We start from the raw sequence: 24339 nt of genomic DNA on the forward strand, positions 1-24339 counted from the left end.
ACCACTCTCACCTGACAACATCCATAAACAAATCGTGTACATGATATGTAGTCTTAATTGGACACATGCTATTGATGCAGAAGTGAGAAGGTGCCTGAGAGTATAGATCTAGACTGTGTTTGTAATGTTTTCATTTGGCACATAACCTATGTAGGTATTTAGAGAATGTATTGAATCAGTCTTAATTCCATTAACCCTAGAATGCATGATATGGGTCAAAATGACCCATAGGCATATTTTTTCTTGCCTAAATTATAAGAGGAGACTGAAGCAGTGCAGCAAGCAGCAAAGGAAATGAGGGTTGACACTCTTAACCAGTCAGTTGGGACATACACATTCAAGCCACACAAATGTAAGAAACGCCAATGGCTTTGTTCTACAGTCTACTGGATGTGGCCAGTCTCAATGCCTCAACTCAATCAGTGGCCAGTATCCAAACTACCTCCCAGATTAGTCTCATGCATGACGGCTGTTCCTAAATGAGCTCAAAGAAACTGTTCAACCCTCGGATCCAGTGTTGTAGCACTGAGAACCACAACCTACAACATTTGATCACGGGGCCATGAGAAGGTGCGGGGTGGATGTGGTGAAGACCACAGAAAGACAAAGCACTGAGTTCTTGGAAAAGAAAATTGATGGAAAAGTAGCCCTTTGCCGTGTGAAGGGAAGCAATTATTCCCTCTATCACCCCTCCCCCCTCTCTGTCTTCTCTCTCTCTCTCACACACACACACCAGTGCATTCATAAAATATTATGGATTTAGGTTTGACTAAATTACAATTTCAAACTAAATTTCATCTTTAGAAACATGTGTGGTATTCCAAGTGAATGCCCTATAGGTGGCGCTGTCGCATTTCATCATTTCATTTAAATGTTTTCTATGGACTTCTGTGTAGATGCACACTAAGCTCCCAATTTACTGTTGACTACTCTGAGGGAGTCATGTTATATGTCATTAAAAGGTGATGCTATAGGACCATTGCATTGGTTAAGACATATAAATACGAAGAGGATCTGTTAAGCACCAATTTTGCAAACAAACATCTGGTAATATTGTGCTTCTCCCATGATAAGTCAATTGGGGGATTTTGACCCATGTCTTGCAAAAGTGGACGTTTTTTGTCATGTACTCTAGGGTTAAAAGATAAAGCTGAAAGTGAAGCAAAGCCACGTATGACAGAGAGTGTGTAAAACAAGAGGAATACACACTGATGAGATGAAAACATACAGGAACATACCATTACTTTAAGATTGATTCAAGTAATTGTTTAATTAATTAATTAAAGGTGCCGTCCTTGATTATAATCCATTATCATTTTTGCAAATTCAGTCAAATTTTCTGCAGATGTGCGCTCAAAAACCTCTGGTGTTCATGTCCTCACTCTGTTAAAGGAAAAACAAACAAATTGGCCCTGACCGAGCCATTCTGTCCTATCTAATCAAACCCTTGGCTTCAAGAGTGTAGAGGGAGGGGTATAATTTGATATGCTTTGAGCTCAAATATCAACAACCTTTTGCCAGAATCTAGGACTGTCCCTTTAAGGGGTTTTGCCACATTGTTGTCACTTGTCTGTTGCTTGTTTGATACCTTTACACCAGCCAAGTAGGACCACCAGAAATACACACCAGGTTCTTTTACATTTCTTCTACAGTTCTTTTACGTTTTAAAGTCCCTCTCCTGGCATTGATTAAACCCCTAAAATAAACTCTTCCGCTTCCTCAAAATTATATATTACATTTTTTGATGAATAAAATCCCTTCATGGCCTTAAAATGGCTTGGATGTAACTCTACATCTTTGCCTCATTTACTATCTGTGGATCTATGAATAAGCCAATTAGCCCCCGCCATTATCTATCTACCTTTCAGCTTGACAACATTATCAAACATCTAAAATAGTGTTGCTAATGTTAGATAAACTTTGGTCCTGTTCGCCAGCTCAGATTTAGCTAGATTTAAATGATAAACATCCAGAAGTTAGGACGAATCGTTTTGAACACCATAGATAGTCTCTGAAGAAAGCCATTTAGTTCATCATAAGTAATATCATACTATACTGTATGTATATGTATACTGACGTTAACCCTTCCTCCTGAAAGGCAAATTGACGGGATATGTTCTTTAGCTTTGTGACATGAAACCCTGGCGGTCTGATTTCGTGTTTTTTTAGTTTTTTGAGTCATTGATACACTGCAGTTCAAAGGAGGAATTTACACAACCATGAGAAAAAATACCATTAAAAATAGCACATGGACGTGTGAACAAGGTTAAAACTTTGTGAACCAGAGGGGGTCTTTAAGATTTTCACCTCATTAAGCAAAACTAATTTGTCTCAACCTTGTCCTTCACTAAATGTATTCTCATATGAGCCTCTGTAGACACAAGTGCTAACACAGCTTACCTGAACTTATATTTTTGTCTCTTATACACTATATAGAACTATGCGCAACTGTTGACTGAAAAAGAAAAAAACTAAGACTGATTTTTATTTGGATCAAGATTGATGCTTAAGTCAACTTTTGCTTTCATGAAAGCATCTGAGGAACATGAGATGTCACCCGTTGAGTGGTGTCCATGTGTCAATCATTTTTTATTTATGTTGATATTGTACATAATGTTTCGGGTTGAAGCCCTTACCTGATGCATACAACAGTGTATGTAGTGAACACCCACCTGTTGACATTGTAAAGCAGCCATTAATCATTGAAACATTCTATTCTGGGAATTAATCTGCTTCTTCTCTCTCTCTCTCTCGCTCTCTCTCCCTCTTTAACTCACACACACACACACACACACACACACACACACACACACACACACACACACACACACACACACACACACACACACACACACACACACACACACAGGCGCACACACACACACACACACACAGGCACATCATTCTCTCAGACTGTGGTGGACTTGTCCTGCTCATTCAGATTCAATCATGGCACACCTCCTGCTCTCAGGACCCAACGCGCCCTTTGACCCCACTGGGCCCAAGGATCGGCGACACAAATGGCCTCCTCCCCCTCGCTTCATTAGCGGCACCACCACTAGGTCAGCCCAGTCTCAGAGACCCAAAAGCCGGGGCGGCCCGACTAGACGGACTGGAGACGCCAGGCAGAAGCCTGCCGCCATCGCAGCCCTGCCCGCCGTCCTCCTGGCACGCAAGTGGCATGCACTTCACGAAGGGCACACATACAGGGGACGTGGCCAACTAAGCCTGGAGTTGAAAGAGTTCCCCCTTCTGTAAGAGAATTGTGAGCCTTTACGAGCTGTGGATCAAAACCCCTTTCTCATACAGGTGTCTCCTCTTGCTCCATAGCAGTATCTATGTTGTGTGACAATGGCAGTGACAATGACAGATATCAAGAACAACAAGAACAATTTACTTAAATTGGTTGATTTGGAGATGTATGTTTGGTTGCCAAAATAAAGTTGATATTACAGCGTAATGTGGCGTTTTTAAGACTGTTTTTAAGATTTTAAGACTTAAGTCTTTTGAAGCATTGGTGCCTTTGAAATGGACCTTTATTATGGATTTTCACATTTTAAAAAGAAAAGAAAAGAAGAAAAGCTGTTTTGATTATGGTAATAATAATGATCGTTGTTTATACTACCACCTCTTATCAACATTGCCAAGCTTGTGCTGGTTAAAACAGCCTACCAGCAGCCTATGGGCCTCAACAGCAGAGTGGAAATGAACAACAAAGTTCTCTCTCGTTCCCTGAATCAAAGCGCTCATGAAAAGCAGAGCACAGTGCAATTCATTATTTTAACGAGGGTTAATCAGTAAGGTTATGTTGTCCAAGGGTAATTCACCGAGGCTTTTGCCGATTGGCTAAATCCAAAATAGGAAAGAGGCAGACATAACTATGCGATTGCATTGTTCATGGGAGACAGCTTAGCAACGGGGGGCTTTTAATCAACGAACACATCCTCCCAATTATTAAAGTTTTACTGCCTCTAAACCTGCATGAAAAATTCTGATGTGGTGTAAACCCATCCCTTCTGTAAACGTTCCTTGAGGGCTAACGTAAATGGATAGGATCAGTGTGGAAGTGACCGTCAAAAATGACACTGTGGATTTCACGGTTTGGGGAATGAACGGAGAGAGGATCCTTTGAAAAGAAATTCAGTGAATTCGTTCCAATTGAACGCTTATTAAAGTCTCTGCCTGGAGCGTGCCCCCCCAACGAGGTGTGCAACAACTCCACCCTCCAAGCTTGATCATGGTATCGTACTAAATGGAGTTCTTCACTCAGTTTCACTGTGCCTATAAGAGAGGAAGACGGAGGAGATTTTCGGGTATGATTGTCCTTGGACTTGACTGCAAGAGATATGCCTACAGTTGGTGATGAAAACTACAACTGCACCAACTTACCAGCACTTCGAAAAGGTAAATTATCTTGAATTGAATGTGCAGTAAGAGCTGTTTTATCACAGTTTGTTAGCACATTCATTTTTTTGAGTTTGACATATATTTTCCAACAGAATATAGCCTGTTTTAAATTGTATTTTAGTGAACTTTTTCCTTTGTTGTACAGTCTATGGGCTGAGATAGCTGCAGATATCGGTTGAAGTCTACTAAAAACTTTTAGACATAATTTTACATTTTAGTTACCTGGACAGGTGAACGTTGATCTGGGTTCAATATGTTATATTATTATGTAAAGCATAAGCATGTGAATTGATCCCTTTTTTTCTGTATCATTATTTTCCTTGTTATTGTAATTAACTTAATATAAATTTCATTTGCATTGCTCAACATATTGGCATAGACTCTAGCATTGGCAGTACCTTCACCATTCAAACCCTTTGTGTTAGTTTCTGTGTTTTACAACCAAATTTCCACATTTTCCAAGCTTTGCTGTAAGCCAAACTATGTGTAGTTTAGGTGGTACAACTGTGATGTTTTGTAGTCTGTGATCTCCTTTTAAGCAATTAATGGTTTGAATGGTCTATAATGAAGTCTCCAGTCCTTTAAATGACGGCAATCCACATACCAGGTGACTGCAGAACAACCCACAGAATTAGAGTAGGTTCTTCACTCTGAGACCCTTCATGCTGTGCTCTCGCAGGCATGAAGCCAAGCATCATGAATTCTGAGTGTGGCAGTATTCAAAACCAGCAGAATCACCTAAGCAACCACAACCATCAGAAGCACGACTCCAGCAACCAGGAGCTACCACCAGGGCCCGCAATACCCACGCCTGTCTCTGACCTCCACATCGAATACACAAAGGTGATTGAAAAAATGTGCAGTTTGTGTTTACTCATCGACTGTTGACTGATGAGTCTGTTAGAATGATTTGATAATCATCTGTGTACTTCCTTTTTCCTTCTCAATCATAATTCAGTTAATCTAGCTTCATCTACAGCTTGTCTGTAGAGCAGTTATTCTGTATGTGACTACTGTTTTTAAGCTATTGTCCACCCTTTCCCCAGATATTTATAAACAATGAGTGGCATGAGTCCTGTCAAAAAAGGAAGATGGCCGTGCACAATCCAGCGACTGGTGATCTCATATGTGAGGTGGAGGAGGGTGACAAAGTAAGTGAACACAACATATTTAAATATTGTGAGGCCCATGAAAGCATTCCAAATGAACTTGTGCCTTTTTCAGTCTTAGATATAAAAAGACGCTCAAACGTCATGAGCAATCATATTCTGCTACTCCGTAAGAGTTACCACGTTCAGATTTAATCAGAACATTGTGTGTGTGTGTGTGTGTGTGTGTTTTGGGAGACAAAAGCATCCTGCTGCAGTAGCAGTTTTTGTATCTTTTAGGCGTACTGGCACGACAGATGTCATTAGCCTGATAAGATATGGAATATTAACTACCCAATTAAATGTGTCCTTTCTGTCCCATTTTTTCCGTCCCTCTCAGGAGGACATTGACAAAGCTGTTAAACATGCCAGAGAGGCATTTCAGCTGGGGTCGCCATGGAGACGGATGGACGCATCAGAAAGAGGCTATTTGCTCAACAAGTTGGCAGACCTTGTGGAGAGAGACCAGCAGATACTAGCAGTAAAAAAACCTGATTATTTCCAGGGACATTTTCATGTTCAAAATAATGAAGAAGGCACTTTTCTCTATATATAAAGCAAATGAAAATTATGAATGAATGAAAGGGCGAAATGTTTCCATGTTTTTGCGAAATGTGTCCCCCCCTTGTTTTTGTGGACAGACCATGGAAACTATTAACTCTGGTAAGCTCTTCCTGGTGGCCTACTTTGTGGACCTTGTGGCTACTATAAAGACTCTGAGATACTATGCAGGCTGGGCAGACAAGATTCAAGGGAAGACCATTCCTGTTGGTGAGTGTCTTTGCATGCACTGCTCTTGATTAAGACAATAACTTTCCCAAGTCTCAATTCTGAACGTAACTGCATGCACATATGCATGAACAAGTGACTTGCCACTCTGTTCATTAGCCTCAATTTAAGTGCTGAAGTTCCCCAACTGTGATATTGTTGTTTCTCTGTCAAGATGGAGACTATTTCACCTTTACTCGACATGAGCCCATTGGAGTGTGTGGTCAAATTATTCCTGTGAGTAGAAATGTAATCAAGTGTCTTATACAGTATACCAGTATTCATACGCTTTAGAATATCAATGTACACTCCATGACCACTCCGTGCTGCACACAGTGGAACTTCCCCCTGATGATGTTCGTGTGGAAGATTGGCCCAGCCTTGTGTTGTGGAAACACTGTCGTCATCAAGCCAGCTGAGCAGACGCCTTTGACTGCCCTCCACATGGCCAAGCTCATAAAAGAGGTTCTGTGTCGTCTGTATCTTCATTTCAAGATGATCCGATTAAATGCCACCGTAGACATACTGCCTTTCAGAGCACTGAACCTTTTGTCTCATAAAGCAACAATTTAGGATGTATTTTTGTACCTATGCAGACTATCTATACAGCCAATGTCTCTGTTGTTTGTCTATTGTTATAAATACATCTAAGGTGAAACTGATGAGTGAAGTTTTAAACAGATTAAGTGTAGTATTTTTCTGTTTAATTTTGGACGGTGTATGTGTGCTTATCTGCTCGTGTCTCTGGTTCGCCAGGCTGGCTTCCCTCCTGGGGTTGTTAATGTGGTGCCAGGATACGGGCCAACTGCAGGCCATGCCATTGCCTATCACTCAGACATCAACAAAGTGGCTTTCACTGGATCTACACAGGTACGTCAATGATAAGGAAGTTATATAAGGAATATCCTTCAAAAAAAATAAGAGAATAAGAATAAAATTAAAACATAATAATATATAAGAATACATATCTGTATATGTAAGAACAATAGAAATAAATAAAAAGGTAAGTAACATTGTAATGAAATTAGCAAGTAAAGGTCTAATGGAAGTGTAACGACCACTGAAATATCATCTGTAATATTCTGTTTTTAATAATAATCATATTGCTCACCATTTACTACAATCATGTTATTCAGCATTAAATATTATTTAGTTATTTCTTTTTTTCTTTTCATGACTTGTTTTGTGATGTTATTTCCATGGCTGTGTGTGTGGCTTGACTTGTACATGAAATCCTGTGTGATGCAGTCCTGAACACTGGTTTGTTGCTGTACTCATCACAGGTGGGGAAACTCATCCAGAGGGCTGCTGGTGACACTAATCTCAAACGCGTCACATTGGAACTGGGGGGCAAAAACCCCAACATTGTCTTTGCAGATTCTGATTGTAAGTAACTGTGTGAAGGCATTGACAAAATTCAGCCACTGTGAACAGCACAACTACATCAGCAAGATAAGCACTCCAGTAAATCTCCCTTCAAGCCCTCGATAAGGGTTTATCTTCCCAATTCCATTATCTTCCCTGAGATTGTTTAACTGTCCTACAATTTTATATTTCATATATATTTTCATGCTTAGAGTAGTGAGACCTTACACAAGGGGCCTTTTCTATAATGATATACACTGTTGTCCGAGCTTGAGGTCTTGTCCGTGTGTTCTTTGAGGTCTTGTCCGTGTGTTCTTTGAGGTCTTGTCCATGTGTTCTTTGAGGTCTTGTTTGTGTGTTCTTTGAGGTCTTGTCCGTGTGTTCTTTGAGGTCTTGTCCGTGTGTTCTTTGAGGTCTTGTCCATGTGTTCTTTGAGGTCTTGTTTGTGTGTTCTTTGAGGTCTTGTCCGTGTGTTCTTTGAGGTCTTGTCCATGTGTTCTTTGAGGTCTTGTCCATGTGTTCTTTGAGGTCTTGTCCGTGTGTTCTTTGAGGTCTTGTCCATGTGTTCTTGTCTCTCCTCAGTGGAGTACGCTGTGCAGCAGGTGCATCACGGCCTCTTCTTTAACCAGGGCCAGTGCTGCCTGGCCGGCTCCAGAGTGTTCGTGGAGGAGCCGGTCTATGAGGAATTTGTACGCTGTAGTGTGGAGATGGCCCAGAGGAAAGTGCTGGGGAACCCCCTAGACCCGAGAGTGGACCAAGGACCGCAGGTACTCTAGTGATACCAGGACGTTAAGCAGAACTCTGTCACTTATAAAAAAAAAAAACGAACTAAAAACTTTTTCCACTAAGCACAAGCTTAAATTATTTAGTTTCTCTGGATATGCAGTTCATATTTGAGCATACTTCAAAACATCTGAGTAGAGTGCCTATCCCTCACCAGATTGACAAGAAGCAGTTTGATAAGATCCTGGAGCTGATTGAGAGCGGGAGGAGGGAAGGGGCCAAACTGGAGTGTGGAGGATCCCCCTGGGGCCAGAAGGGCTTCTTCATCCAGCCAACGGTCTTCTCGGACGTCAGAGACGACATGCGCATCGCCAGAGAGGAGGTAGGCTACACTACGTATCATTCGCCAGGACAGATAACTGATTGTCACTAATGTTTGTTAAGTAACTGTCACATTGCATGTGTTCTATATAACGCATATTTAGCATTATTGTCAGCTGGCCTAATAATTCTATCTCTGTACATTGTGTGTTGAGTTGTGGAATGGGAAAGCTCACTAGCTAAAGACATCAAACTGAAAACAGTTTTTTATCCTTAGCTCCTCTTGAAAATATTGCTTTGTCTTTCTCTGTCTCTCTCAAACACACTCACAGATTTTTGGACCTGTTCTGCTGATAATGAAGTTTCGCAGTGTCGAGGAGGTCATTCAGAGAGCCAATGACACACAGTATGGCCTGGCAGCTGGGGTTTTCACCGGCGACATCAGTAAAGCACTCACCATCACATCAGCTCTGCAAGCAGGAACAGTGTGGTAAGAACATGCCCTTTGACCCTCATAGACTGCACTGATTCCTCATCTGCATACAAATTAAGTGTGCTGTGTGGAAAGTGCTGACCATAAACTCATACTAGGGTTCTGTTTATTGTCTTGATTTGGTTTAGGGTGAACTGCTACAATGCAATGAGTACCCAGTGTCCATTTGGTGGGTTTAAGATGTCAGGAAATGGAAGAGAATTGTAAGTTGGTTTTTATTCCCATAAAGATAATTTTTAGGTATATTTCATAAATACCTTAGTTGTGTCTAATCTTTAACCAACTCTACTGTGTGTGTGTGTGTATGTGTGTCTGGTATTAGTGGTATAATGGTATTGTGTAAAGCTATGTTACGGTCTGCAATGTTTGTTCACCTAGGGGTGAGGACAGCTTACAGGAATACACAGAGATTAAGGCTGTTACTGTCAAGATCTCTCAGAAAAACTCCTGAAGGCAGCGATCAACATTTGCAATGACGCTTGACAGGACATCCTGTGCCCTTGAGGACATGCGTTCACCTTCCTCGTCCTGATAGGGAAGCATCATGCCCGGCTGGACTAGTCATTACACTCCTCCAAATACTCACTGTTACAGTCCGACAGCATATTTGTTGCATGATTTCAATCTTGGGACTTCTGCTTTCATTAGTCACATAATATTACAGGAGAAGAATAATCTGCATTAACTCTATGACGAGGCTATTCATTTAAAATAATCACTCGGGGGAGATGCAAAATGTTGTTAGACGTCATGAGATTTAAAAAATCTATAGGCATAGCAGTCATAGTTCTACCTATTCAGTCAGACATTGTTAACATACTGAATACAGAATAGAATACAGAGTGGATTGTGAGTGTTGTACTGAAGCCGGTGGTGTATATATGCTTCTGACCAGATCTTAAGGGAGTTGTCCTGTAAATACTTGTGTGTTCTGTGGTGAATGTTATGTATTTGGTTGTCAGTGGAAGATTTAAAATGTCAATTTGATCGTATTCAGATGGTGTCTTGTATAGTATACATCGTTATCATTGCCAACTGACAACTCTTACTCAACCAGCAAGAAAGGAATGGTGTTAATTCAAGTGTAATCCGTGCGGTTCATTTTGATTCCTGTTTCACTGCAAAAGATTGTTCAATAAACATTATAGCTTAAGTTGTTTATGTCGGGTGTTCCATTATTAATTGCTATTTATGTGTGCCAGTATTTGTACTGCTTGATGTCTTAAATAGCTAATAACTAGCCAATTTAACCATAAGAGACCAATAGGCTTTATTCCCAAACTTTTTCTTAAGTGTCTTCTTAAATATCTTCTTCCGAAGTTCGAAAGACCAACGTAAGAAAAGATCTCCACCTGATTCATGAACGCCTGGAAATGGGTTCTTACACAGCCGAAGTGTTCTCAGCTCTGTTATCCCGAATCCCGAGGTTTGTTTAATTGAACACGCGTTCTCGTACACCTGGACCTGCATACATACACGCCCCGTCAGCTCCTTATAAGGGCACACAACCATAGTGATGTATGTCAAAATCGACAGAATCCACACGAAAGCAACTTGAAAGCAGTACAATCGACAGTCATGTCAAAGTGGAAGGCAAACACTGATGGTGCACAGGTCAGTAAACGCAGACCTAACCTCACCGGTGTAGAGGTGGAGGTACTGTCACAGAATGTAGATGTGTCCAGTCTATTCCACTATGGAGTTTAGTGCTTATTAATTTATTCACTTACATTTGCGGTGTTCGTGCTTTTATTTATTTTAGGACATCACAATACCTCGTAGAATCATGACTATAAATGTGAAACGTAATTGTTAATAATTGATATAAATATTCTCGTATTTATTATTATTATAAATATTTAAATCCGAGGATGTCTGTAGAATTGATGTGAACGCCATCACCAACGATTTCTCACAAATTCAGCCCTTTACGACTGCCATTTAGTGTTCTTAAATTCTGGTTTAAGTTAAGAACAAATCCCAGATGAGAAAACGTTCCTGAGTGCCCCAGGAACGGCGTAAGTGGAGTTAAGTAGAAATGTCTTCCTAACTTGTTTTTAACTGCGTCTGAGATTTAGGCCCAATGGTTTTATGCTATTTTGTTACACCTTCTCATGACCATCATCCTGTTAGGAGTGATACCATTCATACTCAAACAGAGGTAATAAGACTTAATAAGTTTAATTATGTACAAAAATACAAATGAACAGATAGAGCAATATGTACACTTTAAAGAAACCCTTCATGAAACACAGGTGGGTTTGGTGTGTTTGCAGTGGTTGTGAACTACATGCGTAGACGGTTGTTAAAGTTACTTTGTGAATTTCTCTGTTAAAGTGGCATTATGTAGGAATTTAACAGCTTAAAAAAATTGGGACGATACAATGACGTTTAATATGGAGAGTCGCCTCCGTGCCATTGCCATACCAGGGTCCATAGGCATATTACTGTGTTATGTAAGTTTGCCTGTTTGCCGGTTACCACTGTCTGCCTAAATAGTGAGTAGCTTATGTGCCGTCTTCCTTTGTCTTTGGAAAGTTGTTGACTCACTACTTTGTCATAGTGTCAAAGTAAGCAAATTTCGAAAGGTTTCGCTAGGTTAAGCCGCTGGCATCTCGTTCCATTGCAATTCCTCCATTGTGCTGCTTTAAATATCTGGTTTCTGGGAGGGCCTTCGTCCTCTGCCCGGTCCAGGTGAAGGACCTCTGCGGTTGCCTGGTATCGAACCCCTGGGTCCTGGAGGTTGGGTTATGGGTCCCCGGGGGTTTGCTGCAGCCAATGAGACCTCTTTTTGCAAGTTCACTCCTTTTCCATTGGCTGTACCTGGTTTCCCTGACAACTTTGGGGACTTGCCTTTAACCTGCTCTTTGGTGGGTTCTGCAAAGAGTCACATGCATTCATTACTCAACTTACATTTGTGTTTCACCTGCAAAACTGTGTATGTGCGCGTGTGTGTGTGTATGTGTGTGTGTGTGTGTGTGTGTGTGTGTGTGTGTGTGTGTGTGTGTGTGTGTGTGTGTGTGTGTGTGTGTGTGTGTGTTACTTCAGTGTAGTACCCTATGTAAAATAAACACAGAGTGTATATGTATATATGTGTGTAAATGTGTGAATGTTGGTCTTCTATATGTGTGCATGTGTGTGTTAGTATGTATGTATGTATGTATGTATGTGCGTATGTGTGGGGTATGTTTGGAAATATGTTAGTGTGTTTGTGAGTAAATGAGCATATATGAGTTCACCTTCAGGTTCAGGTGGGGGATCGAGTGATTTTTTGGGCATCAGGTCCTCCAGGTCTTTCATGACCTGGTTGGTGCTGGCTTTGTTATTTCTGCGATTCTTTTCCTCATCTCTGGCCTTCACATTCAAAGTCCCGTAAGTATCAAAACATACTACTATTTATAATAATATATTACAGAATTGTGGTAATATGAACATAAATTCTTTCTTCTCTACTGACCATTTGCATCTTTTTCTTCAGGTCCAGGTTAGCTTGCTGGTACGCTTTTGACACAGAATTCAGGTAATAGAGCGCCAGCCTGCCAAGTAAAAAAAAAAAAAAATTGTATCACACACTGTGTGATACACACAGTGGCTCGTTTCCACTCAGTTTCACCCTTCTCAGAACTAAATATTGGGGCTCTGATTTCACAATGGGTTCCTCTTGCAAATACAGAGCCACAATAACAAAAGCAAATCGAGTCCATCTAAGTCAACGGGTGATCATTGAAGAGTGGTGAAGCATTTTTGACCCAAGCATTAATGAACGACTTGTGTCTATTATTTGACCTGACGTGCTCACAGAAAAACATTCCATTGTGTGATGGGGATCAAATGATTGCAAACTGGACAGCAGCAATGCGTTGTGCTGTGCTGCAACAACGCTAACTTGCATTTAGGATACGGTGTCACACCTTTTGAGATCAAAGGTCATTGTGCACTTACACCATGAGCAGCACGGCAGGCATGATGAGGCCGGGGTTGGACGCGTAGCTGAAGATGGTTCCCATGAATTCAGGCAGGTCCCTGTCTATCGTGTCAATGACTACGTCATACATATTCTCCCTCCCACTGTCAAATCAAATGAATGTTGTGAATCTTTAGCATGAAAGCATTTCATCCAAGTGAAAAGCCTGTACCTCTTATCTACAGGCACAGAATAGAGGACACAACAGAGTTAATGTGCAAAGACTGTGAAGTACACACATAACAACAGTGGCAACAAAGCTGGTTCCCATAATTAGGTTAAACATACTGTCATAATGTCAACACAACCCTTTCACAGACCCATTTACATACACTCATTAGTGCATATACAAAGTTATTTTATATTCAAAAGTGGAGAATTCAAGAAAAACAGTAATATTTAATATGAACATTTTCTATGTATTAAATACATAGAATATGATTCCTTTTTAAAAGAATACTGAAATACTCAGGTAACACTCCCCTAGCCAGACCCCTAGCCAGGTAGCAGCCTTGCCCCTCACCTGAACGGTCCACAGTCGAAAGATGGAGAGAGGGTCATGATGGTGTAGATGACAGGCATCAGGCTGAGGAAGAGCACCAGCAGAAGGAGGCCCATGTAGAAGTTGTTGGAGCCCGAGGCCTTGAAGACTCTGGCGTGGGGGACGTTACAGCTCATCACGGCCCAGCACTGGTAGTACATGGAGCTCAGGAGGCGCAGGACGTTGATCCCGATCAGGCCTGGGGCATAGAACGCTCCCATCCTATGAGAGACACACACGCGCATACACATGCACACATACATACATACACACACGCACACACACACGCACGCACGCACGCACGCACGCACGGACCCACGCACGCACACGCACACGCACACGCACACGCACACGCACACGCACACGCACACGCACACGCACACACACACACACACACACACACACATACACGCACGCACGCACACACACACACACACACACACACACACACACACACACACACACACACGCACACACACATACTCACACACACACACACACATACCTTTGTAGCCTCACTTTAAATGGAATTTTAGGAAATCAACTCAAAATTCCGATTATGTACGTACATCCAGACAAGGTATTTTATGCATTGGCTAATAGCTTTGTTAGAAGAATGACATGATGATTTCCTCACCAGATCATTCCCTGGTTGAAGATGAGCCCAAGCACATTGCCACTGATGTCAAACTCTCCATACGATGGCTGCGAATATATGCAGACATACAACAAACACACACACATGCACCCACAGAGACACACACACACACACAATCATTTGTTATTTACCTTCGTGACAACCCTCCCACTGTCTCTACTCTCTTCGCTCTCTCTGTAATTAAGTGCTTCCTAAGGTGTCGCGTGTCTCTTTGTCCACCTGGCTTGAGAAGTGTCACCTGTCGTTGCCAGATGTCACACTATCACACATGGGGTGCGTGTGTGTATGTGAATGTGGACACAGAGATAGAGTGACAAGATGAGTGCCCCTGAATTCACCTGGGGTTTTATTGTTCACAAAGCACAAACACTGCGAGGGGCAGTCCGTAAGATTAAAGTTATCTGAGCTGTAAGATGAGATGCAGGTGCACAGACCACTGACAGGATATTTATGTCTCAATGAAAGTGAGGTGGCTGGCTCTGCACATTGATAGAGAATATCTGTAATTATCTGTGGAGCTGCTAGTCAAAGTAGGACTCACAAATCCAGCCTCCAGGTCCCAGCACCAGCAGTAGTTGAGGAAACGTACTATCACAGCCCTCAAGAAGTCTCCGATCAAGATGGTCAGATATGACACCTGAATATCTGAAACTGTGAGCTTCACAAATTCCTGCACAAAAAAAAATCATAAGGAACTTGATTTAACTGCCAAGCAAAAAGCACATTGTTATAGTGCAGTCCATAGTATGGCACTCTCAATTCTTCACCCTGGTATTTCACATCAATGAGCATCCCACAATCCTATCCAATGCATCCCATAATATCACCACATTTATTGCAGATTTGTGGAAGTAACTCTTACTATGCCAACACCAGTCTCCCAGCAGGGTCCTCTAATAACATCAGCAGGATGAAATGCTGGAGGTGGGATGTCAGTCGTGTTGTGGTACATAGAGTAATTGGCATAGTAATCATTGATGGCCATAATCGTGGCATTCTTGATGTCTTTCTCCTTCTCCAGCTAGGTACAATTTTTTTTTTAATCAAAAGCAGTTAATGGTGTTACAATTCACGCTCCAACATTTAACAGCATTTAACATTGAGGCTTTATCAGACTCGCAAGTGTCATTTACTCTGTAAAATAGTTTTTACATTGCAAGCTATTAATTATGCAGAAAGAATTACTAATAGTGGTAATAGTTATAATTATTTAGTTCTACCATACTAATAGTAGCCATGAAACAAATGTTTATGACAAACAAAGATGGCATTACCTTCTCTTGCACTTCATCAAACAGAGCAAACAGGAAGGTGTAGAGGTTGCCCAAGAAGAGGGCAAAGATTCGGCCAAGCTGCCATTTCAGAGCTATCCGAGGGTGATAGTCCTCCAGCTCAGCAATAGTCTCAAACAGAGGTGGACACGCCAAACCCAGTAGAGACATCACAAATTCCACCTGTGTGAGAGAGAGAGAGAGAGTTTCTTGAAAGCAGACAAACGAAAACTTAAAGAAACTCTTAACTCTGTTTGAGATCTTCGTTGATATTTCTAGGGGCCTGGGTAGAGAAATCACCTCGTTTTTTTCAAACCATGTAAGTTCTGCACCCTCCTCTTGGTCCTGTGACCTCTTGACCACGAAGTAGATGAGGAAACCACTTCCTCCGAGGCTGCAAAGGATAAGGAAGTTGGCTAAGACTCGGAGGAACCTGCGTAGGTGAATGTTCTCGTCCTTCTGTTGTTCCTGTTCGTCAACAATAGACTCCTACAGGGAAAAAGACATTACCAACCGCACATCATCATGTGTGGTCAACTGATGTTATCAAATTGCTTATTGTATGGGAACATTTTAGTACATTATGACAACTGTGTCGATTGTGCCATCACAGTGAACTACTGACTGTGTAGGCCTGTGAGAAGACCGCCTCAGTCTCTCACAAGGCCCACAAACTGAACATGAACATTTTTATGGCTGAACTGGTTTGAGGAAGGTGGTAACACCAAAGTCGCAAGTTCAACACCCCACTATCCGTAGGTACAACTGGAACTCCACAGATGAATTCGGACATTTTGCGATCTAAACAGAACTCTAACTGTGAAACGTAAGCCATTCCATAAACAGTCGCACCTCTTTTCCAGTCACTTCCTGTAACTGTAAATGTAACCTGATATCACCTAGACTACGCCCCTGACAGGGTTAAGAAAACCCCAGCTTGTCCATTGTTCCTACTCTTATTCTCTTATTAACTTACGGCTTTTGAACCTTCAGCGTATAGTCTTTTCAGGGCATACACACCAGACTCTTCTCTAATGGAAGCATTGCGAGCGCCTGGTTTCTAGTAAGCTTAGTACGCACCGTTAACCGAGAGTTTAACGAAAGTAACACATTTATTAAGTGCAAGCAGCTGCAACAGAGCTTCATTGTTGTGATCTCTTTTCATAGTTATGTTATTGGGTAGTTGGCCTTGTCACACCATACACGGGTTGATTACGGGTAAGTTATGCTTCACACAATATACAGCTGGAGTGAGTGTTATCAGTCAGTGCGGTTACATGTGCAAAAGAACAATCTGACAGTATTGGCAAAGGAGACCAATGAGAAGACTAAGACAAGAAGACTTAACGACAAGAAGACCCTAGCCTTCTTATAGGCCCTCTTTGCTAGAACTAGGACAAGAAATGGACCACATCTTAACATTAATTTTATTTGTCTGTGAGAGAGAGTAACCTCCGCCCCTGCTGGCTGTTCTTTTGAATGGTTTTTGAAAAGTAACGGAACCATAAGAACTGGCTCCCTTCAAAGCCAACATGAGGACAGTATTAACATCAATGCACAACTGAACTCACATGTATTTGGTCCGCTGTTGTCCATACATTATTTTGGTGCCATCCTTGTGAGGAGGGTACCACTGTACTGACATTTTTGTTGGTACCCATGCATGAAGACAGAGCCAATGTTCCAAAAAAAGGGAAACATTCAGATGGCTTCAGTAAAGACCAAGCAGATTTGGGTCTCTGTTTGTGAGACAAGACTCATTATTTATCTGGAAGCAAGGAGGGCCTCCTCCTACTCTAGCAGCCGCCCAGTTAAAACCAGATACCAGTGTATTGTTTTCTTTATATAACCATCTACAATGTACGCATATTTGAATTTGCTGAGGATTAAGTAACTTTGAGGAGCATGTTCCCAGGCTGATTTGCATTTACAATTAGCAGATACCTTCAGTCCAAGTAAACCATGGTACAGCAAAGACATGCATTTTTTATCAGCACTTGGAAACCGAAGCTCATGAACCTGCAACCTCAATGTTCCGAGTACCATGCACCTCTTTCTGAGCTACAAGAGCCCCCACAGCTCTGGTGGAACGGCTGGCCACTGGTGTGACTCTTAAAGGCACAGCTCGTAATTCTTTTCCAAAACCCTTTTTGTCAAGATCATTGTCTTTTAGCTTATGTGTAGTGTTCACGCTCCAAAAAACGCAAATGTTCATAAACAGCCTTAGCTCTTTGAATGGGAAACAAGCATAGTGCCTCGGACCAAGCCATAAACAATTAGAGCCAATCAACGCGTCACTTCAGGAACATGAAACAGAGAGGTGAAATCTGATTGGCAGTTGAGCTTAAATCTCAACAGCCTTTTCGCCAGAATCGTGCACTGCATTTTGAAGGTGGGGGCCGTGCTGACCTTGAAACTGGTGGTGATGGAGGCGTACTTGTTGTCCGCAGTCTCCGGATTTCCGATGAGGTAATCCCAGCTGGTGAAGAGCTTCCAACTGAAGGTGAAAGCGCTGTCCTCGGCTCCGTCTCCCCCCTCGTTGGCATTCCTTGCCATGCTAACATGGAGGCACACAGAGGGCAGATTCAGTGGTTACTCAGCGGGTCTGATGTAACAGATACACACACACACACACACACACACACACACACACACACACACACACACAAAGAGCGAGAGAGAGACAAGCAAGGCACACAAACACACACAAAGACATACACACACAGACACATACATACATTCAAACACACACACACACACACATACATTTACACACATATAAGCATGCACACACACACACATACACACACCCTCTCTCTATATCTCTCTCACAAGCACAAACACACACACATACATACACACACAAACACTTTAATACTGGGTTCACACTGAATTTGTCACTGTTATGTAATGACAAAATTGACTATTAAAAATCAAAGAAACACTGAATGACTGAAAGCTCAGGGTATGAAAACACTGATAATGGACACTATATAGGCTGATTAAAGGAGCACAACTGTAAAATGTGAACCTTGTTATGCATTCCTACTGCTGTTGTTCATGTTTATCAAAGGGAAAGGACTCACGTTCTGATGACAACCATCAGGCTATATCCAAATATCCCAACGCCAACCAGGAGGTAGGACAGAGGCAGTCTGAACTGCAGGAGTCCTATGGTGCGCTTGTCATTGTAGTAGCCGTAAAACAGGACAGAGTATTTACAGTAACCCTGTTTGGAGACAAAGCCGCAAAACGGGGGGTTTTGATGGAGAATGACAGGAGCAGAGCTATAACAAATATCATGGTGACCCTCCAACCCAATTCCCATGCACAGAGAGTCGTTGAATGAAGCGCTCACACCAAATTCGAAGAGGACAGAGAAGTCCATAGCCTTAGCTTGCTCTGCCCGCGGAACCGTCTTTCGAGGTATGGATCCCTGAGGAAGCCCCATCAGGAGCTAAAGACACACAAACACACACACACACAACCACACACACACACACACACACACACACACACACACACACACACACACACACACACACACACACACACACACACACACACACACATTTGTTTTTAAATCCTGTCTGTCTGAATATTCAGCTACACCACACCTTACTTTCACTGTGTACAAGTTCACCATTGAATACATATATATAAAGTATAGAGTATACATTCCTATATATATACTGTATATAAACATACATAAACTTTTTATATCCAATGCATACCTCAGGGATAATAACTAGTCCAAAGATGAATCCAAAAAGTATGAGATTCAGGCCATACATCCATCGCAGAAAGATGAAGTAAGAAGCTACTGAAGACCCAAAGTGACCTTAACAACAGAGAGAAAGAACAACATCAAAATGTATAATAACTTTCATACATTCTGTATGACAAGGAATGTGTTACACATGTTAATTAAACACACTTTCAACTTCTTTTATCTTCCTCTCCCAAGGAATGCAGGCGGTCTTAAAATTGTCAAAGTCTCTTTTGAACTTGATCCATTTCTGGTGAATAAACAAACAAACACATGCAGAGTTTGCACATACACCGTAATATTTTGCTATTGTTATTTATATATATATATTGACACGTTGGTTTTCAAACCCAAGAAGTGCAGTACTATACCTTTGCCATCATAACTTTGAATGCATACAGTTTCCTTCCTTTACCTTTCCCCAGGGCTCCTTCAAATTTTTCCACAAATGCCTGGGCCTCCCTAATATCCAAGGAAAGAGAGGAAAGGAACGTCCATTACACATAACCAAACAAGAGAATTGATAAGGCAACTATGAGCAACAGGGGTCAAATTTGTCCCCTCAGGAACGGTGACAGTGACAGATTCATAGTAAAGGGTATCTAAGTACCCAGGTGGAAATGTGACCTCCTTACAATTGTCTTCTCATCGTTGAAACTTGAGCATGCAATAAATAATCCCATCCATCTTAAGCGTCTGTGACCGTTTTTGAAGTGTTTGACAACTAATATTGCCTGTCTATTCATTATCGTGTCTGTATTTGTAGAAAATGATAATGAAACAACGTAATATATATATTACCATAATATACATTGGAAACGCAATACTCACTCATTTTACATACTATTAAGCGTGTACATCTAGTAGCACAGCGCTGTGGGGTCTCAGTCCCAGAAAACGGGCCTAAAAACGAAATCTAATTAAGATTCGTGCCAAGTTGATGAAGCTGAAGCAGGGCATGCAGTATGCAACAACACACATGAACTACATGTGAGTCATGGAAGAGTACGAGCAGGTCAGCTTCCCCTTGCCTCGAGCAATCTGTTACCTGTCGAGCAACATCACCTGTAACCTACACCAGCTCACTGGTCTGAGGCAATGTTTCAACTACACATGTTCTTGGGGGAGCCACACTCGGTACTGGAAAGTCTTATCTGAAGCCCATCGCTCTTGTCTAGCGTAAAGCCTTTAATTGACCCCGGCTTGTTAAGTCATGCTACCAAGGCTGCTTATATTTTCAGAAGTTTCTAGACAGTGCTTGGAGTGTAACAGTACAATGAGAACGATTGCGATGGATGTTGATGGAAATACACAGATAGAAACTGAGGCAATTAAAGCAACAGTGAAAAAGCAGTAAAAAAGCAAGTAAAACATCCACGCCAACTACGGTGCGAAACAGGTGATAGGTCAACCGTTTTGGTATTCCAAAATGGTTTATAGCAGTAGGAAAGACAATAAAAAAAGACAATCAAAAAACAGCTGAGTTAGATAAGACAGAAAGCCAATGAGAAGCTTTAATCAGGCAAACAGCGAATACTGTGCGCATGAAGCAGTCAATGGATGTGGATGTCATACCAGTAACGAAGAGTAAAACCATGAAGATCTCCACAAAGTGGAACACAAATACAAAACACCTGAGCTCAAAGAGGAACAACAGTAATATGAACAGGCAGAAGCCATTTTACTTCAGAGCCTTTAGCCTCCTCTTCATGCGCCATGGCTTGTTCCGCAGTATGATGATTTCCTTCTTCTTCTCCTCCACCTCTTCCTTCAGAGCGGCCATCTCGCCCTCGGACATCGACTCATCCTCCTTCGATGAACCATCCTCATCCGACGAACTGCCAGGAGAGAACGAAGTCATCAGAGAGCACCAGCTGGCATGCAGAGGTCTTTAGTGGGATAGAGGGCCTGGTTTTGCAGGTGGCCAGTCAGAGGAAGTTAGATGAGGTAGTGAACGCTTGTTTGGAAGAGTGTATAGGGCACTTCCAGTCCATGAGATGGAAGGCAGTGAGGCATGAGTGTGAGAGGGCAGCCATCTTTAGAGATGCATTAAGCACAGATAGCTGAAGAGCAGTGTTTATCTCAAGCAGTCAGGACATGGAGTGAGGTAAAGAAATCATAGACTACCAGTAAACAAACCAGGTCATGAATTTCCACTTGAAGTGATAACATTGCAAAGTTAACGTTACAGTTATAAAAACATTTTGCAAGACGTATAGAGAATATCAAATATGACATTAAATGACATTTAAAAATGGCTAAAGCTATGCTTTTTCAGCAGATTCTGACAGATTCTACTCATCTGTCTCAGCTTGATGCCTTGGCTTGCAAAGAGAAAACAAATCCATCCCAAAGGGTGTGGGGCAGGGAGCAGCCAGTGTGGCGACACGTAAACTTAAAGAATACTGCACCTGCTGTCCTTCCCCTTCTTCTTGTCTTTGTCTTTGTCATTCCCCCCTTTTTCTGACCCCTTGGCTCGCCCTTTCTTCTCCTTGTTGTTCTGATCCTCTTTCACCTGTTTGCTGGCTCCTTTTCCTCCCCTCCTCTTGTTCCCTCGTTCCTCCTCACTCTCCTCCTCACTGTCCTCATCCTTCGTCTTCTTCTTTCTGCCGGCAGCCCTTTTGCCACCCCTTTTCCGACCTTTCTTCTCCTCCTCCTCACTCTCCTCTTCGCTCTCCTCCTTGGCTTTCTTCTTGGCCTTTCTCCTCCTGGGAGTTTCGTCCTCTTCTTCACTCTCCTCCTCGCTTTCCGCCTGCCTCCTGCGAGGTCTGGCCGGCTTCCTGTTGCCTCTGGCTCTTCTGTTTCTGTCTTCTGAGGGAGGAAAGATCACAATGTTAAAGACCATTAAACAATGTTGCAGACAAAGGAGCTGTGTCCCAAACCACTTCAAATGGGCTATTGGTATATGCTGTATTATAAGATTCACTCAATCCAGAATGATCTACTTAAGAAAACAGTCAAATGTGTTTTAATAGGCTAAACACACAACATAAATGAAAACCAGTATGGCCATATTTGCAACAAATAACCAAGTCTGCACTACACATCAAAAGTAGTAATTTTTTACAGCTCAAGCTTGCGAAGTCAAGGGACTTACCATCAGCATCACTGTCCTGCACAGCATCTATATCCATTCCTCCTGTGACAAACACACCCGTAAAAAGGTTTTAATTAAAATAACCCACTTAATCTCACACTGGAGTAGAACTGAAAAAATGCATTACATTATTGTTGGATACTTAAAGTTTGTTGTCTTTGACTAAATTAAATGTGTAAAATATTAAAAACATAAACACTGTAAAAGTGATGACCTACCAAAACCATCCTCTACTAGAGAGATGTCAGTTTTTCTGCGCGGCATTTTGAGTTTACCAGCTCTCCAGTGGATGCTTCGTCTACCTGCGTTGGGATCCGAGTGAGTGGCGCCTGCTCAGGATACACCTGATTCCCAAGTGTTTGGGCTAAGGAAAGTCTCCTAGACAACGGGTGAGATTGTGATCTGACGGCTTGAAGTTGATGAAGAAAAGTTTTTCTGTGGGAATATTCCTAAACACTTAACGCATATTTAATTTCAGTTAAACATATTTACCCATCAGGGAAGTTGGAACATTGCCATGAAATGTTTGCTACATAGCATGTGGCCAAGACGTAGGCTATAATAAGGTGAAACGTAAAGATGCAAAACTCATACAATATTACAAAGACAGAGAATATTGTCCTTTTTAAACAGTGTGGTTTGGTTTGTTTTGCCTATGATGTAGGCTTATTTTTTATTAATATGATATTTCAATAGGCTCTTAATTAAGACGACATATGTTGCCTACAGTTATGCTGCCATGGTTTTCAGACATGTTCAATAATTGAATAGGAACTGGAGACTGGACCACCAGGCTATGTTAAGCAGTAGCTTACAATGCTCCTCCTGAAATTATTTCCTCATGAAATTCAAGTCGGTTAGCGTCTGCTCAAGCAAGCAGGCCACCTAACTCCTTTCTTTCTCTCTCAATCAGGCTTTTTTTGTGGGAAGACTTGTTTTTCACTAAGCAAGCTGGACCTGGAGAAATAAATTCACGAAAGCAATCAGCAGTCTAGTTAATTTGTAGAATTTACATTGGCCATACGTCGTGCACCATGAGGGTGCACCTGAAAAATCAACACATTTTCAAGGATGCCGCTGTTAGTTGGACGCACGGAGCTATTAGGTGTTCCAAGTAAGCCTAAATCCACTGGTTTGTTTCATTTTCTAGTCTTCACAATTCAAAGATATGTACGTGTATCTTCATTCCAAGTAACTTGCAACTAAGGTGTGTTACTTAAATAAATATTAAGTTAATTGAGAACGCATTTTCAGCGTTGTGACGTTTGATGTCACCGCCGTTAACAGCTTTAAATAAATAATGTGTGTAGTAGACTTACTATCACTATATCCGGTAAAGCTATACCCGATGACGTTTTCACAAACAAAGCCAACTCATAGGGTATTGTGAAAACAGTTGAACTTTTTCAGCAGGTCTTACAATGTAACAAATGTGCGCTAACCTATAAAGTCTTCATGTAACTGCAGAAATGCAAACACAGCCCAATCATTCGATTTCTAGAGAGATAACCTCCAACCTTAACCAAGTAATTCTTTTTTGCAGTTCATTGCAAAATTGGGGGGGTAAAGCCCAATATTTTTAGTCTACAGCACAGCTTAGTTTATAAAATAAGGACTTCCTATCTAAGGGTCTCAAATGACGTGAATAAATACTTAATGATAAGCTGGTCATTAATTTTGTATGAGTATTGAAATGTTAATGAAACTGGTGTGCCAACTCTGTAATGAATAAATGTCAGGGTGGCATGAATTTTTCCTTTTTTTTTTCTTTTTGGAAGGTGCCTGATCATCCTGTGTGTGAAGGGACCACCCCT

General features: G+C 41.6%; 2 protein-coding genes across 2 annotated transcripts; one reads left to right on the forward strand and one right to left on the reverse strand.

Annotated features, from left to right (window-relative positions):
- Positions 1-4346: 4346 nt before the first annotated feature.
- Positions 4347-9676, forward strand: LOC308375831 (aldehyde dehydrogenase 1A1-like; the record flags this gene model as incomplete). Its single annotated transcript, XM_080852021.1, has 14 exons — positions 4347-4404; positions 5087-5250; positions 5454-5558; positions 5896-6036; positions 6197-6326; positions 6499-6560; positions 6660-6788; positions 7080-7193; positions 7607-7709; positions 8271-8455; positions 8629-8793; positions 9065-9222; positions 9354-9428; positions 9604-9676. 14 exons carry the CDS (start codon positions 4347-4349, stop codon positions 9674-9676), a joined length of 1662 nt encoding a protein of 553 aa, XP_080708147.1.
- A 2196-nt stretch (positions 9677-11872) lies between these two features.
- On the reverse strand, positions 11873-22562 carry tmc2b (transmembrane channel-like 2b; the record flags this gene model as incomplete). Its single annotated transcript, XM_080852590.1, has 19 exons — positions 11873-12102; positions 12465-12579; positions 12683-12761; positions 13168-13293; positions 13713-13952; positions 14368-14435; positions 14930-15058; positions 15251-15409; positions 15663-15842; positions 15960-16148; positions 18069-18216; positions 18746-18888; positions 19018-19116; positions 19394-19500; positions 19597-19678; positions 19800-19890; positions 21114-21266; positions 21840-22239; positions 22526-22562. 19 exons carry the CDS (start codon positions 22560-22562, stop codon positions 11873-11875), a joined length of 2775 nt encoding a protein of 924 aa, XP_080708716.1.
- Positions 22563-24339: the final 1777 nt, after the last annotated feature.

The sequence above is a fragment of the Sprattus sprattus genome, assembly GCF_963457725.1.
Source record: "Sprattus sprattus genome assembly, chromosome: 15".
In the NCBI taxonomy this organism is placed as follows: Eukaryota; Metazoa; Chordata; class Actinopteri; order Clupeiformes; family Clupeidae; genus Sprattus; species Sprattus sprattus.